The sequence below is a fragment of the Lacerta agilis genome, chromosome 17 (assembly GCF_009819535.1).
Source record: "Lacerta agilis isolate rLacAgi1 chromosome 17, rLacAgi1.pri, whole genome shotgun sequence".
Classification (NCBI taxonomy): Eukaryota; Metazoa; Chordata; class Lepidosauria; order Squamata; family Lacertidae; genus Lacerta; species Lacerta agilis.
The window spans coordinates 28,103,780-28,121,485 of record NC_046328.1 but is presented as its reverse complement, the minus strand read 5'-3'; the positions used below and the strand labels follow the sequence as shown (position 1 = coordinate 28,121,485).

Here is a 17,706-nt window from a genome sequence, read left to right as displayed (position 1 = left end):
AGTGGGGGGGGGGATAAACGTTATGGAGGCCAAGGGCCCCTTCTCTCCACCAGTGAACTCGCCAGTTATACAAAATACAAAAGCCCAACATCCCAGTCCGTAAAGCTGTGGCACAATGTTCAGGGATGGGGTAATTTCCCTTGTAATCATAATCATGCCACCATTTCTGCAGATGCAAAAAGACATCGTGGGAGATGTTGCTCTCATCCCCAGGTTCTCGCCAACGTAGCATTCTCTGGAAGTTGCTAGACTCCAGCTCCCATCATTCCTGACCATTGGGGCTGATGGGAGTTGGAGTCCAGCAACATCCGGAGTCTCATCCCACCCATCCTCAAATACTCCCAGAATCCTAACTGGGAAGGCACGGCACCCACTTGGAACTCATAATTTTCTGGGTGGCTGGAAAAACACCCAATACCCAAGAGGCCAGGAGATGCAATAAGGTAGCCTGTTCAACCCCCAGCTTGACGATCAGAAATTACTGGTTCAAGGAACTATCACAAGACGCCATAGATGTGCCCCCACCCCCACCCCCGATTAAGAAGGTGCCACATCTGACCAGACCAGCGCTACAAACTGCCATTGAAATGTTTTTTAAAAAAATCAGTGCCCCCGGCCCCACAAAAAGAAAAAGATGCTTTAAAATCCTCCAGCCCCCAAATTTCACTTCAGCTATTGAGGTTGGTTTGGTGGTGGTGAAAGCACCTAAACATGAAAGTGGGATCCGTGTCAGAATGATTGATGTTTGTGGCTGAGCTGCAGGCACATCTTCGCTCTCTCCTCTTCTGGAATGCAGAGATGCAGGAAGGCTTCTGTCCTGTCTGGCTAAGTGACGTTTGCCCAGCCGCGGAAGGGAGCAGTGCAGCTCAGTGGTTAGAGCCTTGAATGCAGGAGGTCCCAGGTTCAATCACTGGCATCTCCAGGCAGGGCTGGGACTGTCCCTTTCCTGAAACCCTGGAGGGCTGCTGCCAGCTGGTGTAGACAGTACTGAGCTGGATGGACCAGTGGGTCCAGTGCAGCATAAGGCTTGATGTTCCTAAGGAACAGCAAAGCACCCTCTGCTCCCTTCTCCCCACCTGCGGTGCAGATCCAGAGTGGCTGGTGAATGCAATAGTTCCTCCCCCCTTTTTCCCATTTGAAGAGTTTTGTAGTGAAAATAAAATGCCCCACCCCATCCACCCGCTGGACAGGAAACTGATGTGGTCAAGACTATAAGGTTCTCCCCTCCCTTCCCTGCTGTGTCTTTTTGGATCTCGTCTTTGTTATTTATTGGGCCCAAGTGCGAGGCCCTAGCGTCATAATTTATTAAATGTGGTCTTTCTCTTTTTTTTTGTAACAAGACTCTGTCTCTCTTGGGGGTGGGAGAGGTGGGGAGATCAAGCCAACGTCTACCCAAAGGTTGAACTGAGCCCTGGTGTCCCTTGTCAAAGCAGAAAGAAAACCCACCGAGTTTTGAGCCCTTGGAAGTCAACAGTGGCGGAGTAACACATACTTCTCTTGTGTCACCCATTCATAATCTAAAAAGGGAAGAAGTGCCTCATTCCCCCCCCCATCAGTCTTCCCCGTGTGGTTGGCTGTTGCAGAACCAACTCGCCCCAGGCGAGTAGCTGTTTGCAAGCTGCCACTGAACGTCCGCCGTGCACAAAGTGGGTCCAGCAGGAATTTGGCAGATTGATCCCCAGCGCTGGGTACATTTTGCAGGATTTATCTCAGGGTTAACTGAGCTGGTCACTGTCATTCCTACTTCACTGGAACGAAGGGCAGGGTGGTAGACTCTGCGCTAGTCACATCTACCCACAGCAGGCTGAGGCTCCTGAAACTTAGAACATTGTTTTGAGTCCGTCTGAGATCCAGCCGCCTCTCCTGCAGTGAAGGCTGCCTCCTAATGGCAGCTAGCAAGAACTGCGTCAATATGCAAGCACCTGCAAAAGTGATATGCATTGTGCCCAAAGAATCCTAATTTCACATACATGCTGATCGCATTCTGAACCGGCAAGCGATTGACCAGGAAAAGGGATATTGGGGTTGTGGCGGACAGCCCAGCACTTGCAGATGCTATGAAAGCTCCATGTTGGGAATTGCTAGGAAATGAACTGAACGGAAATCTGCCTCTGACCAATCTGCTGGTGTTAAAAGACTGAGGAACTGTCTCCTACAGGAGCCAATTTAGATAGCTTTGAGAGAGGATTAGCCAAGGCTATCTATAGCTGGTGGCCACAATGGCTCTGCCTGGAGACAATGCTCATTGTGGAACCTAGAGCCGGCTGATATTACTCAGCTTATCTTAACCTCGCAGGGTTGTTGGGAAGGTAAAATGTGGGGGAAAGGGGGGGGGAGAGAGAAGACTGTGTGCTTGGGACAGATGGGGAGATTTTTCAGCCCAAGGGTCACATGCCCTTGTGAGGGACTGTCTAAGAACCGTGTGCCAGTGGTGGGAGTGGACAGGAGAAAAATACCGTAGGTGGAGCAACACTGACATATATATAGCAAGATACATCTTGGTCACACAAAAGCCTGAGGTTTCTACAGCTACCCTTCCACTTCCTTCCAGGCAAGCAGGGGGCACGACCCGGTTTTGCAGGCAAACAAAAACCCCTAAGGGGCAGACCCCATGACAAACATGGCCTAGGGATAAGAGGAGCCCTGACTCAGTGGTAGAAACACATTGCAAGGTGATGGACTAGATGGTCCATTGGATCTCTTCCAGCTCTACAGTTCTAGGATTCTGTGTTTAGCATGGAAGAGGCCCCTGGATTGGCTCCAGTAAAAGGGCTCAGGTAAGCACCCACCAGGTGGGACAAAGAATCTGGTTGGCTTCTGTGAGCATGCTAGGGAAGATGGGACACTTTTGGCCAGACCCAGCGTGGCTGCTCTTAGGTTCTTCATGCCAGCCAAACATAGAAAACAAAATTAAGACAGAATGAGGGAGGGAGAGTGAGCAGGAGCGTATCATAAAAATAATTTATTGTTCCTTTGTATAACAACAACTCAGATTCCCTTTAGTGTAACTCATCCATGGGAAGGTGCTGGGCAATGGCGCTGCCCTCCCTCCCCGCTCAGGTGTGTGCCTATTAAGAGTCACAGAGCAGGGTGTGAAGCCTCATCCTGCCCTGCCCTGGGTCCCAAGTATTGTGCCCTGTTAGCTGGAGGGGCAGAGAGGGGGAAACACATTATTGCCGAGGAAGGAGCCAGAGGCACCCCTTGCCTGTTCGGCGGGAGTCCCTGGTCAGGCAGAGCCCCACCTCCTGATATGCTCCACCACCCCTGCTCTCTCTGGGAAGACAGAGAGGCAAACTTTTGGGAACACATGGGGTGTGTGTGGGGGGTAGTTGCCACGTGAAGGGTCTCCCCCAAACCTTTGGAGGCGAGGCAACGATGGCCATTTCCCTCTCCTGCCACACAGACACACACAAAATTCACCCTCCTCCCATCATCCCCCATGGTAGTGATCAGGCGGACTGGTGAGGAACAGAGGGCAGGCACAAAGACAGAAGAGGCCGTGGCTGGCCCCGGACATGCTTGAGTAACGAAACGTGACAAGAACAAGGCGCCCTCTGGGCAGGGAGCCCAAGAGGGGAAAGAATGAACCCCACTTAGTAACTGGGTGCCTAAACTTTCTTCCACCCGCCCACCCCCCAGCTGCCGTGAGTGGCCAGTCCAACGCATTACATCGCCACATTGGCATATTGGAGGGGTGGGGTGGGTGACGGCCGAGCTCCCCTTCACTTCCTGGGGGCCGCAGAAGGGGACTGGCCCCTGCTCTCCCAGACTTCGCGGATGGTGCGGCGGACCTCCCGTGGGAGGTGGAGGGTCTCAGCGTGGCACTGGAGGATGTGCTGCTTGACGGTGGCCAGGCAGATGCGGCGCAGAGGATACTCGCACACCATGCAGACCAGGTGGTTGGCTGCGGCGTCAAAGTCCACGAGGAAGCGGGCGCGCCAGGTGGGGTTGAAGCTCTTGGCCAGGAGAGGGGCGTCCTTGCTGCCCGCTGTCGCCCGCTGCTGGCGGGGCTTAGCGTTGCAATCTTTGGCGTTGCTGCCGGGGGAGTTGGCCAGGGCCTGAGGGGCAGGGTTCCGTGGTGGGCAGAGCTGGCGGGAAGGAGGATCCGTGGAGTGGAGCCGAAGTAGAGACACGGAGCAGTTGCGATCTGGGGAGGAAGAGGCGAATTGAAATGCACAACAACAGGCCATTCGCTCAGTCCACCTATCCCAGAATTGGGATAGGAATTGGAAGGGACAACGTGGTTCAACTGGCCCAACTCTCCGCAATGCAGGAATGTTCTGCCCAATGTGGGGCTCGAACCCACAACCCTGATATTCAAGAGCCTCTTGCTCTATCAACTGAGCTGCTCTCATAACTAAAAGTGACCATTTAGACCAGGGGTCAGCAAACTTTTTCAGCAGGGGGCCAGTCCAATGTCCCTCAGATCTTGTGGGGGGCCGGACTATATTTTGGAGGGGGGGGAGAGAACAAATTCCTATGCCCCACAAATAACCCAGAGATGCATTTTAAATAAAAGCATTCTACTCATGTAAAAACACACTGATTCCCAGACCGTCCGCAAGCCGGATTGAGAAGGTGATTGGGCTGGATCTGGCCCCCAGGCCTTAGTTTGCCTAACCCCGATTTAGACAGCAAAGAAAGAGCTCAGCTGGATCAAGCCAAAGGCTGCCCATCTAGCCCAGCCTCCCATTCTCATGGTGGCCAACCAGATGCCCATTATGGGAAGCTGATCATAGAATCAGAGTTGGAGGGGACCCTGGGGATCATCTAGTCCAACCTCCTGAAATGCAGGAATATGCAGCTGTTCCATACGGGTATCGAACTTGCGACCCTGGAATCATCAGCACCACGCTCTAACCAACCGAGCTATCCAGGCTGCTAAGCAGGACTTGAGGGCAAAAGTGCTCTCTTCATCCACCCAGATAGCTCAGTCATCAGAGCACGAGACTTAATCTCAGGGTTGTGGGTTCCAGCCTCATGTTGGGCAAAAAGATTCCTGCATTGCAGGGGGCTGGACTAGATGACCCTCATGGTCCCTTCCAACTCTGATTCTGTGAATCCCCAGCAGCTGGTCCCTGGAGACATGTACTGCCTTCATTTACTGCTTCCACCAGTGGAGGTAAAGCAGAGCAGCTGTGGCTTGTAGCCATTAATAGCCTTAAGCATCATGAATTTGTGTAATCCTCTTTTATAGCCATCCAAGTTGGCGGGCAGTACCTACACCTCAGAGATGCCCCTGGGAAGTCCCCAAGCATAGCCGAAAGCTCAGGGGGTGGGCAGGGCTGAGAATGGGGGTATATAAAGGGAAGAGATGTTGGTGTGCAAATCCTGCCTTGGGAGAGGGAAGGAGTTCCAATCCAGTTTTCAGTTGGGATTCAGCCTTGGCTTAGCTTGGAGGGAATAAGCCAGTGATGTGACATTGCTCGTATTGGTGAATTTTGATAAACAGCCGATAAGATTGGAGATAACATTCAGCCTCCCAATTAGCAGGGGGGAAACCGTAAGGACAGGAAACATTGCTTGTCTGTGCTAAAACAGGGCTGGTGAGTTTCTGGCCTGCAGGCCAATCCTGGCCAGGCTGGGGGTCCAGTTTGGCCGGCCCTACCTACCTGCCCATCAGCTGCCATCACTCAGGAAAATGGGTTCAATTCTGCCTTGACTGTGGAAACAGGCACTTGCAGCCAGAGCGGGATTTAGCATCCCTGGCAGTCAGCTGAAGAGTGGGTGGTGGGTGGGCCTAAATCCGACCCAGTTTGGCCCCTTGCGCCTGCTTCTTACTGGGAACAAGCGGCAAGACTTACCCACTGCTCTCTTTCTTGGGCCTGGCTTTGCTTCAGAGTCCTGGGGTGGTTCTGCAACAACAACACCCACAATACGTTGTGGCCATCTGTAGGAACCAGTGCCATCAAAATGCCCTGACCCCTCTCAAGCAAATCCCAGAATAACAGAATTCTGGGAGTGGGAAGGAGCAGTCATCTGCAGCATCCCAGACAGAGGGCCGTCCCACCTCTCCTTAAGCCAATGGCAAGACCACCAGCAGCTCCCAAGGAAGCCGGGTTCCCTGCCATTTCCACCCCTTGGCTCTAGTCCTGCAGGTGGGGATGGGGACTCGGATGTTGCTGGAGTCAATCACCCATAGCAGTTGGCCGTGCTTGCAGAAGAAGAAGAAGAAGAGTTTGGATTTGATATCCCGCTTTTCACTACCCGAAGGAGTCTCAAAGCGGCTAACATTCTCCTTTCCCTTCCTCCCCCACAACAAACACTATGTGAGGTGAGTGGGGCTGAGAGACTTCAGAGAAGTGTGACTAGCCCAAGGTCACCCAGCAGCTGCATGTGGAGGAGCGGAGACGCGAACCCGGTTCACCAGATTACAAGTCTACCACTCTTAACCACTACACCACACTGCAGGGGCTGATGGGAGTTGGAGTCCTCCAGACCTGCTTTAACAGGTTAGAACATGGTGGCCAGTGGTCCGTTTTAAGGGTGGGGTGGGCAGCCTGCGGCCCTCCGGACACTGCTGGGTGCCCAACTTGCAACAGTCAAGGAGGGGGCTTTCCCCCCCCAGCCAGCGTGCAGCAGAGCTGTGGGCTGACTTCCTGACCCTGCCCTGCTCCTTCCGCCACCGGCAGTTGCCAGGGTGGGAAAAGAGAAGGCGACGGGTTGGGAGGCAGAGGGTGGAGAGAGGTCAGTGCAAGTACGAGCCTCCAGGACACCGACCCTCGAGCCTGACCACAGCTCCGCCTCTACCTCCTCCCCCTCCTCCTCCTCAGGGAAGCCATGTGACGGCCTGGCTGTGTGCATGTTGTATTTGACTGGGAACGTGCCTCTGGTTTAGGCTCAGGCAGCATTGGCAGCAATGCGCACGTTTGTGCTCGCACTGTTTTACCTGCTCCCCCTTTCCTTCTCCTTCCCCCCACGGAGGGAGATTTACAAGTACGACCACCAAAGCACTACTCACCCGGTTGAGTCCGGCAGTACAGTTTCAAGGCAAAGCCGGCTGGGAAAGTGCCATCCGTGAAGATACGGATTTCAGCAGGTGCCGAGCCTGGGACCCCACATTCAGAGAGCCATTCCTTCCCTGGGAAGAAAAGAGGCGGCGAGGAATTAAGCCAAGGATTGGGCAACTTATTCCAGCCTGATGGCCGCATTCCCTTCTGGGCAGCCTTTTGGGGGCCGTGTGGAAGTGGCACCAGTTGTAGAAGGGGCCAGAGGCGAAAGAGGGCAAAGCATATTGGACCTTTGTCAAGTAAGATGGCTTATACACGCGCTCACACTCCCCACACCCCTGCCCCACTTTCTCTCCTCCATGCAGGCAGGCTAGAGGCATAATCAGAATTCAAGGACATATTCCGGCCAGACAAAAACACTCAAGGAGGGTGCAGAAGCAAGGCCATGGAGGCAGGTGGCCTGGGAAGAGTCCCGAGTCTGCCACCACTGAAAGTGACTGCTATAAACTCAAAGTTAGACCCATTTAAAGTGACAGGCATGGCTCCACTAGGTTCATTATTTTAAATGGGTCTACTCTGAGGAGGAAACTTAAGTAGGATGTAACCCACACAATCCTATACTGTCCCCTCCCAAAACAACTTCTAAAACCCCCTCTCCATCGTGAAGTGTGTGCGTTCATACATTTCCATGTTTTCAACCAGAACCATGAGGACTAGCGACTTGGACAGGGAGGCACATGTGAGGCAGAAAAACATGGCTGACAGCACAAAAAAAAATGTACTCTGTACCAAGCAGAGCCAAATTCTGCAATCTGTGTAAGTCACGCACGTCAAACTACTCTGCACCCCCCACCCACATTTTCACCCCATCTATTTTGCAAATTATTCTGACTGTGTTGGGGAAGGGGCACACAGCGACTTTTGCAAGGACAAAGGACGGTTTCGTTCAACCCACCAAATTCAGGCTTTCAGCATTACCAAAACCTTGACAGCATGCTTTCAAGCCCCTCTTTAAAGGTTAGAAACTTGACTTTAGAAGGAGCCAAGGAGGAAGGCTGATAAGATCCTGAGAATGTGTGGCGCCTCTACAGAGCGCTAGCCTGTGGGTGGACACACAACGAGGCAGCTAGGCACACAAAGGGAAGGAACGGCGGCGGTGACTGAACGGAAGACGCTTCCATTGCGTTGGGGAGGGGAAAACCTGCCCCCACTCTAAAAAGCAGCCTTACAGCTCTGCTGCTAACCTGTGGTCTTGCTGGGCTGCTTGGTCGTGTCTTTGATGGCGCTCAAGCTGTGCCGCCTCTGCTGGCCTTGTGATCGCCGTTCAGGGTCTAAGCGTACATAAAGGAAAAACAGTTCCACGGGTTAGCTACGTGGTCTTCGACTGGTGGCCGAAGTTAAGTCATATCCCACTCCAATGCTAAACTGGAAGGCAGTGCCTGTGGCCACCAGGCTGCTATCATCCCGCACACTTTGCAAGAGAAGGGATTTCCGCATGAGGCTCTTATCCCAACAATACGAGCCTACAGCCACAAAGACTCCTCCTTCTACCCAACAGCCCTCTTTGGCACCTGGGCACCTTGGAAAGAGAAGGCTAAAGCCAGACATGTGTGATAAAAACAAACAAACAAACAAACAAACACTGGAATGGGGTGTCGTCCTGCTGGTGCTTTGCATAGCTCGGCGCTTTGCACACAGAAGGTCCCAGGTTCAATCCCCGGCATCTCCAAGTAGGGCTGAAAAAAATCCCCCGTCCTCCCAAAATTGAAACCCTGGAGAGCTGCTGCTAGTCAGTGTAGACAGCACTAGGCTAGATCCCTTGGCGTAAGGAAGCTTCCTATTTTCCAGTTTAAATTCAGAACCATGAGGACTAGAATCTCATTTCGTTTTTAAAGGGAGGGGCCACAGTTCATATGTTCCCTGCAGAAGGTCCTAGCTTCAGCTCCCTGGAGGCATCTCCAGGTAGGGCTGCAGAGCGCCCCTGCCTGAAATCCCAGAGAGGAGAGCCCCTGCCGGTCCGTGTCGGCAGTGTTAGGCCAGACGGCAGCTCCCTATTTTTCTTACGAGTGGGTCCTGGGTCTGAGAACGATGAGGATGACCCGTCTAAGCGACGACCACCACCACCACCTCCGGCCCCAGCACTCACCGCAGCGCGCTCTCAGGTGCCCACGCTTCCGACTCGCCGGCTGCTGCTCCTCCGAATCGAGGAGCACCTCTATCTCAGCCAGCTGCTTCCTCTTGCCGGGGTCGCCTGGCAGGGGATAGTTTCAGAAAGGGGAATCAAAAGCGGCACACAGCACGGCGTGTTTGTTCCACGGCAAAGAGTGGAAATGGGCAGCAGCGGGCAGAGGACTTGGCCTCCCAAGGATCTCATCTTCCATTTAGGGGGAGGGAGAAAGGAAAGAGACAAGTTTCTAGCCCTTATGGATGTGAATTGGTACTCCAAGGCAATGCCTGGAGGAATCTTGGTATCCAGGGTAGAGCTGAGAGAGACAGAGAGACAGAGAGAGAGGCTAAGTCAATAGGCAATCGTCTAGGGCAGCCTTTGCATACCCAGAGCCCTCTGGGTGTTCTCAACTACAACTCCCACCAGCCAACAAGGCCAGGTTGGCTGGGGCTGATGAGAGTTGTAGTTCCAAACACCCAGAGGGTGCCAGGTTGGCCTTAGTGCTTTCTCCAGCTGTTTGCTTCTCCCAGTGACTAACAGGCACAGACCTAGGCGGAGTGATTGCATTTCTATACATTCTTCATGCATAAATACACAACTTCCTGGTTGCGTTGTCCAACCTAAACGCCAATACAGTGGTACCTCTGGTTACGCACTTAATTCGTTCCGGAGGTCCGTTCTTAACCTGAAACTGTTCTTAACCTGAAGCACCACTTTAGCTAATGGGGCCTCCCGCTGTCGCTGCGCCGCCAGAGCACAGTTTCTGTTCTTATCCTGAAGCAAAGTTCTTAACCTGAAGCGTTATTTCTGGGTTAGCGGAGTCTGTAACCTGAAGCGTATGTAACCCGAGGTACCACTGTATCTTCCAACGCCTGTAGCCATGACATGCCTCTAAAACCCACATTTCAAGTGCCATTTCACTGTCAATCCTCAACACCATCAGGCCTCCTCTTGATCCCTACACCCAACTTTTGCCCTGGGACTGCAGAGATGGAGGGCAGCATGCCTGGACCTCTGCCACCATCCAGGGGTTTAAGGAAGGCAGCACCCCCTGCCTTCTAAGAAGAACATCACAGCAAGGAGGAGACCAGCCTGGCCCCGTCCACTGGCCAGAAAAGGAGCAGCTGCAGGGAGCTGGCTTCCCCTCTCCGTGCCAGAAAGAACGTTTATGAAACACTATGTAAGCAGGAACAAGTCCACGGGTTTGCTTTTCCCCTCCTCCCTCCCAATCCCTTTTCCTTTTGTGCTATGTCTTTTTTTAAAAAGTCTGTAAGCCTGTGGGCAGGCTCCGCTTTATCACTCGTTGTCTGCAAACTGCCCTGGCTTTTTCGGGTAAAGAGCAGAGAAAAATACTTTCACTGAAACGTTTGCCAACATCCTGTTAATGCAGTCTAAACAATGACTTGAAATGATCCTTGAAGTTTTGCCCTAGCAACAAGTCTGCCCTTGGCAACAAGTTTCCCCCTTATCAACAGGTTTCTTTATAAGGCAAGGTCTGGATCAGAGAGAGAGAGAGAGAGAAAGAGAAAGAGAAAGAGAGAGTGAGTGTGTATGTTGGAGGCTGTTGCTCTGACAAGATGGCTGAAGAGCAGAGCAAGACAGAATGATTATCTCAACATAGTTTTACTTTACTTTACTAGACTAGTGGTTATACAAAATGTAGTGTTAATTCAACAATAAATGCATTAAGAAGCACCAAAATGGGAGATGTGTTTATTCTCACATGGGCGTTCGCCAAGAGAAGAGCTGAATTGTGAAGAAATGGATTCTGGAAGACTTTCTGGGTGACTCTGCTGACTGGAAAAGGAACCCCAAAGGATGGCAAACTGCACTGACACCCCTAGCCCCTTCTCCAGGAGGCACAGGGGAAATGGAAGAGGCAGACACGGGAGGACAACTTTGCTCAAGCCCTCTTCAAAACCCAAAACCTTTTCCAGACCCAACTGGAGATGGCACCATTTAATACAACACTGATCTGCGTCCGTGTGCGTTACCTGCAGGGGAAGGTTGTGGCTCTGGCTCAGGAAGCACCACCCCTTCGCTCCAGGCTTCCAGGATGTTGCGCTTCTCTTCCAAGCTGAAGTCCAAAGAGTGGGCGTGATGCTCCAGAATGTGTTTGCGGGCGGCCACAGGCCCCGAGGCATTCAGGCTGCCGCCGCACACCATACACACTGGCTGGCTGCCCCCTGAGCTCTCGGCAATCAGGTACTCCTGACTCCAGGAGCTGCCCGCCTCTTCTGGGCCGACCTCGGCCACCGGGATTACAACCAGCCGCTCTCCTGGGGGTGAGAAAGGGGGCACGTTGGGATGGAGGAGGGGTCTGACGCCAGCCTTGGAGATATATCCCCAATTCCTTGCGTGCGCTCTGCCCCCTTCCTTTATCTAACCATTAGGACAGAGATGCTGCTCCAGACGTTGCCGGACTACAAGTCCCATCATCCCCCCATGATCATGCTGGCTGAGACTGATGGGAGTTGGAGTCAGGGCAGGCAGAGGGAGCCCTTGGCTGCCCTATGGATGGCACTGGGAAGGCAACTCCCATCAGCCACAGCCAGTGTGGCCTACCATCAGGAATGGCAGTGGTTTTTGCCTAGAGAGCAGCCACAGGACCTCCACTCCTCTCTTCTAGGTCAGCCTCATTGGCTCAAGCTTTTTCCAATAGCAACAAAGAGCTCTTATTATTGTTTCATGGGCTAACTCAAGGCGGGGGTGGGGGGTCCTTTTCCACCCTAAGAACCCAAGAAAAGCCCTGCAGGTTCAGGCCTACAGCCCCTCCAGCACCTAATTCGCGTAGTGGCCAGCAACAGACAGTGGAGGGAGAACATGGCCATGATCGCCTTGTCCTCCATGAATTTGCCTAATTCTCTTTTAAAGTCATCCAAGTTGGTGGCCACCACCGCATCTTGCTGGAGGGAATCCCCCAGTTTAGCTATGTGCTGTGGGAAGAAGTATTTCCTTTTGTTTGTCCTCAAGCATCGGCCTTCGTTGGGCTTCCCCAAGTTCTAGGATGATGCGAGGGGAGGGACTTTCCCTGTCCTGCGCCCTGGAGGGGCACACTCCCCACCTCTGTCCACGGGATCTGTGTGGGGTCCATCCGGCCTGACTGGGGGGCAGCTGGGGAGCAGATGCCCTGCGGCCACTTTCTCCTTCTCCTTTTTGCACTTCAAAGAGACACTGAGGTAGTCCAAGAGGGGAGCTTCTGCCTTCAGTGCCATGAGCGTTTCGAAGGCGGTGGGGCTGGCACAACAAAACGCCCACCTGTAGAAAAATAAAAAGCACCGTTCAGGCTGCGGAGGGGGTGGATGGAGAAGGGAAAGAAACACTTCCAAGTTGACAACCTCAGTTCCCACACATCTTTTTCTCCTGACCAGGAAAAACCACACACACACATTTTAAGAATACAGTGCTACCTTGGTTCTTGAACGGCTTGGCTCCTCAACAAATTGCCCAGCTCCCGAACGTTGCAAACCCAGAAGTAAGTGTTCCCATTTGCTGAGCTTTTCAGAAGCAGAACATCCGACGCAGCTTCCGCTTGAGTGCAGGAAGCTCCTGCAGCCAATCGGAAGCTGCGCCTTGGTTTCCAAACGGTTTCGGGTGTCAAATGGACTTCCGGAACGGATTAAGTTTGAGAACCAAGGTACCACTGTATAGGAAGGCTCTGCCATTATTTAACACATTTAAATAACACTTAATATTTAAATATTCTCAGTGGCTGCTCCCAGACATTGGGACTCCTTCCCTAGATAAACTAGACTGGCTCTCTCCTTGTTGTCCTTCCTCCGGCAGGTGAAGACTTTCTTGTTCCAACAGGCGTTTGGGAACTGCTTTTAAGGAAACGGCTGATGCTGTGCTGTTTTTATTGTAATTATTGGTATGGTTTCAGTACATCCTATGTATGCATACAGTTTTATTTTTATCAATGTTTAATTGTTTTTCAGTGATTGCTTTTTCTGTTTTTAGCAGCTCTTATTTTTTACCTTGCTTCCTATCAGGGGAAAAAAGGCAGGGTATAAACAAGCAAGCAAGCAAGCAAACAGAACCAGAATTTCTAAGCAGCGTAAACAAATTGTTAAAAACCGTTCGAAAATAAGGACAGACAAAATTCATCATAGAAACAGAGCTTTACTGACTTCCTGCTGATGAAGCCAAGAAGGAAAAGGGGGAAGAGAAAATAAGCAGACTCAGACCACGACACGAAGCAATTCTGGGATACAGTTTCTGAGCAAGCTGTGGGAAGCATAGCTATTTGGGGACCTAAAGGCCATTGCTATAGTCACTCCTCCCCTCAATTATATTTGTTTATCTCCACTCACAAAAGTATTCTTTGTCTTCAGGCCACGGGAGCCAGGATGCGGGCGGGGATCCGAGGGCCATACAGGGGAGACATACAGAGCCAAACTGCACACTATGCTGTTCACTGTACATTTTAAACTGTTATTTGGATGAATGAAAGGATAAAGTTTGCCAACCTGCTGGAATATAGAATACCCCCTTCCTCTTTGCTGAGTACATGTGCAAAACATCCTAAGAAACCTGCTCCCTGAGTTGTTGCTACCCCAAATCTTTTGTTCCCTTGTTCAGGGTTTTTTAAAAAACAAACAAACAAACAAACAAACAGGCATCCTGTGTTCAAATTTACCTCCCACCACCTTGAGGACTAGAAACTTTGTTACTTTTAAAGCAAGTACTTTGAGACTGCAACACTGTGGGTGAAAGGAACTGCATAATGCACTGGGATGTGACATTAATTCCAAACACTTCCTACCTGTGGCAGGGCGTCAATCCTGATCGTAACCGGAGGAAGGGCTTGGGATCTAGAATCCACTCAGTGCTGCCTGGAGATAGCAAAGTCGCTCACACTTCTGGAAAGAAAAGGGGGGGAACAGTGAATCCATTAGCCACAAGAGTCTTTGTTCCCTAGAAGAGAGGGGAAACATGTGTTTTCTTTAAGAAAAACTTCACATGTAGAAAAGTGCCATCATCTCCGAAGAAGAGGGAGGCTGTGAACACATACTCCGTGCATTTAAAGCACATGGCTTCCCCCAAAGAATCATGGGAATTGTTGCATGGTGGGAATTGTAGTTCTGGGAGCAGTAAGCTATAATTCCCAGGATCCTGTGGGCATCCTTACTGTGCTCAAAGTGCATTCAGCATAACAACATAACCTGGAGGATGTTTGTTTAATAATTTTGTCATCCCCTCCTCTGCTCTTGCACATTGAAGGCCAATCTCTTTTTCCTGGTTTGAATATGTACAGTATTGTCTTGCTTGCTTTGACTGCTGAGTCTTTGCCCTGACACCCAAATCCCCACCTCTTTAAATTATAAAGGTGTACTCCATGTATGACCGAAAAAGAAACAGTCTCAACATCCCGTGGAATTCTAACTTCCCTCCCCAAAGCCACAAGGCCCTGTTCACATTTTTGCCATGTCCACAATTACTCCCACCAGGACCTCAAGTCTCCTCCATCCTAACCCACAACTATTACTTTTATTATGAAATTATTGAAATTGTCTATTCTGATCTCATTGTTATAGGCCACTTTGAGCATCATTTTGGGTGGTGTGGGGGGAAAGGTGGCCTATGAAGAGAGTGATAATAATTAAGAAATATCACTTTCCTTCAAGTCTTTATTTCTCCAGAATCTCATTTCTCCCACCAAACAATTTGCATTGTTGCATCTCCCTGTTCTGAACATTCTACTCCAAAGTCTATTATTATTATTATTATTATTATTATTATTATTATTATTATTATTTTGTACCCCGCTCTGGGAGGCTTACAACAAAATATTAAAAATACAATAAAACAACTCTGTACCTCCTTCCTCCTCACCAGACACCATTTTAATTCTTTCCTGGATCTTAGCTAGCCAGCCAGCCAGCCAGCCTGACTTCTCCTTCTAGAGACCTCCCACCCTTCTCTACCTTGCTTCTACTAACAGAAGTTTTCTCCTCTGTTCTCCTTCTACCTCCTGCCCCACACCATCCCCACAGGGCAATGTTCTTTTCAGGGTCTTTGTGTGTCTCATCTGCATGATGCCCCCATCTTTTGCAGATGCACACCATACTTTGTTCTTCCTCTCCTCCTTGGATTAATCCATCGTACCTTCTTCTGAATTACAATCTTCCCCATTATCTCCCAAAAGGAGGCAAAATTCCATGTCCCTCCAACACCACCCAGATCTCCCAGCTGTACCATTTTGATTCCTTCCTGAAAGTCAGACCTCCCCAATCCCAGGTATCCTCACCCCCATCCACTCAGCACAAGGGGCTCCATTTTCACATCTCCTCCCTTAAGAGCCCATGGGTTGTCTCCAATGTTCAGAGTAGGCACATGGAAAGGAATGGATCTGGATCTTCATTTCAGTGGGTCTGCTCTGAGTAGGACTTTGCTGGATACAACCCTAACACACTAAACCACCTTCCCACTACTAGCTATGCCATAGGCTCCCTCTTCTCTTCCCGACCCCCCATTAATATTTTTCTGACCTCCCCACATGCTCACCCTTCCTGAGCCAGGCAACCCCATTGAATATGCCTACCAGGCACTTGCCCTTGTGACTTGATCCTCCATCCTTACTTTCCCTCTTTCAGCCCCACCTCAAAAAACCAGCCCCAATCCCCACCCCCCCCCATCCATCTGACAATAGTGACCTTGTAATACCATTAAACTGCAAGAAGAAAAATAAGTTCTCCCCGCACACAAACACCACCCCAGGTGTTTTTTTCGGGGGTGTGTGTGTGTGGAGACACCAGTCCTTCTCCCATCCCACCTGGTGGTGACCACCTCTGTGTGTGCAAGCATGCATTGAGCACATCAACCCACCACAGGTGCATTTATGGAGGAGGGGGGTAGGGGGGCACCAGCCTCTCCCCTCTTCCAGATGTGCCAACCCAGCTGTGGAGGGCCCCACCAGCCCTTCCCCCACCCATTGTGCTGCTGGTGTGGGGAGACGCCAGCCCTTCCCCCCAACCCAGCTGTGTTTATGGGGGGGAGCAGCACCCCAGTTGTGGGGCCACCCTAGGTGTGTGGGAGGGGAAATACCACCATAACTGGGGTGGCCCCACAACTAGGGGAGAAATACCACCACAGCTGAGGGGCCACCAACCCTTCCCACCCCCGTTGGGTTTTTGGGGGAACACCACCCCAGTTATGGAGGACGCCAGCTCCATCCTAGCTATGTTTATTGGGGAAGAAAAGCCCCCACCAGCAACGTCTATGGGGGGGTTTGAACAGCTCCCCAGCTGTGGGGGGCACCAGCCCTCTCCCAACCAAGGTGTGGTGGGACAGCAGCCCCCCCCCTCATATTTGGGGGCCGGTAGCACCTCCCCCCCCGGCGTCTTGGCCCCCGCCCCTACCTACCCAGCGGGCCTCTCTCCCCACCTGGCCGCTCAGCTGCTCGAGGCCTCCCGAGCTCTCCCGCTGGAGCCCCCGCCACGCAGCATAGAGCTCTCCAGCTCCCAGCGAGGCAGAGCGGCCTGTCCTCCCCGCTCCCACTCTATGGTTTCATTGTCCGAAGGACCTTTCCCTCCTCCGCTCTGTTGTCAGAAATAGCCATAACTTCCGGCGGGAAAGGGAACGCCGCCATAGATACCTCGTCCCGGCGGCTGTTTTCTTATCTCTACGTTCCGCATCGGAAGTGGCGTCCGGCAACGAAAGAAACGGTCCGCTTTCAGGCCGGAAGTTCTCGCTCGGGAGCGCGACGACGGCGTATAGGTCTCTCTTTTCTTAGATCTGCGTTGCCTTCGCTACCCAGCGAATCCAATGGCCAGCGCGGCGTTCTCTTCTCTTCCCCGCCCATCCACAGGTAGACCACTCGGCGCAGGGGACAGAGCGGAAGCATAGAAGCGGGCGGCTAGCGAGTCCGAGAAAGGTCGCCCCCTGGAGGGGAAGGGGTGGAGTTGCAGGAAATATAAGGGAGTGACAAAGACGATTTAGAGCCTGCAGCGGGGACGGAGGGCTCCGTGTAGGGGGCGGAAGTAGCTGTGCCCATAGGGAAGCATGTTCTCGGCATGCAGGAAATCCCTGGTTCAACCTCCAGTTTAGAAAGGGGTCAAAGAGCCTAAGGAAAGCGAAAAGTCCAACTCTTCCTGTTTCCAAATAAGTGCCAACCAGAGATGTCTGTAACAAAACCCCACAAGTCTTTCCCTGATGCCTCCCTGCCAGCATCCCTGAGATAGACTGACATTTGAAGGTAGACTGCCTCTGGCTTTGGAGGCTCAGCTATTCCTCTAGCTCCCTTCCTCCATGGGTAGGAAGCCATCGGAGCTAGTGGCCGGCCCTCACAACACATTGTAGCGGTGAGTTCCATGTGTTTGTTGAAGAAGTGCTTTTCTTGACTTTTCCCAGTCAGTTTCGTGAGAGGATACCCCCCCTTTCTAATCATTGAAAGAAATAGAAAAAGAAATATCCATTTTCTTCTGTATAGTGTTACAAATGTATATCTTGGTTTTCGACCACCACCCTGTAAACCCCCCAAATGTTTTAGTTTAGCTTTCTTTGCAGGGAAAGTTCTTCAATGACCCGATCATCTGGAAAACAACGAGCCTTGTGTCATCTTTAAGGTATTTCAAGGCTCTTTGTCCT

At 51.7% G+C, this 17,706-nt stretch overlaps 1 protein-coding gene across 3 annotated transcripts; it reads right to left on the bottom strand.

Annotated features, from left to right (window-relative positions):
- Window positions 1-2,947: 2,947 nt before the first annotated feature.
- SPINDOC (spindlin interactor and repressor of chromatin binding) lies at window positions 2,948-16,734 on the bottom strand. Of its 3 annotated transcripts, none has more exons than XM_033174930.1 (9): window positions 16,483-16,734; window positions 13,883-13,979; window positions 12,182-12,375; window positions 11,112-11,396; window positions 9,097-9,201; window positions 8,195-8,281; window positions 6,962-7,081; window positions 5,805-5,855; window positions 2,948-4,147 (listed from the first exon to the last, which is right to left on the bottom strand). In XM_033174930.1, the coding sequence occupies exons 3-9, from the start codon at window positions 12,330-12,332 to the stop codon at window positions 3,723-3,725; spliced, it is 1,224 nt and encodes a 407-aa protein (XP_033030821.1). In that variant the 5' UTR covers window positions 12,333-12,375; window positions 13,883-13,979; window positions 16,483-16,734; the 3' UTR covers window positions 2,948-3,722. The 3 variants fall into 3 exon arrangements, with proteins under 3 accessions (XP_033030821.1, XP_033030822.1, XP_033030823.1); XM_033174931.1 differs by having other exon boundaries at window positions 16,504-16,734; XM_033174932.1 differs by lacking the exon at window positions 9,097-9,201 and having other exon boundaries at window positions 16,483-16,732.
- Window positions 16,735-17,706: the final 972 nt, after the last annotated feature.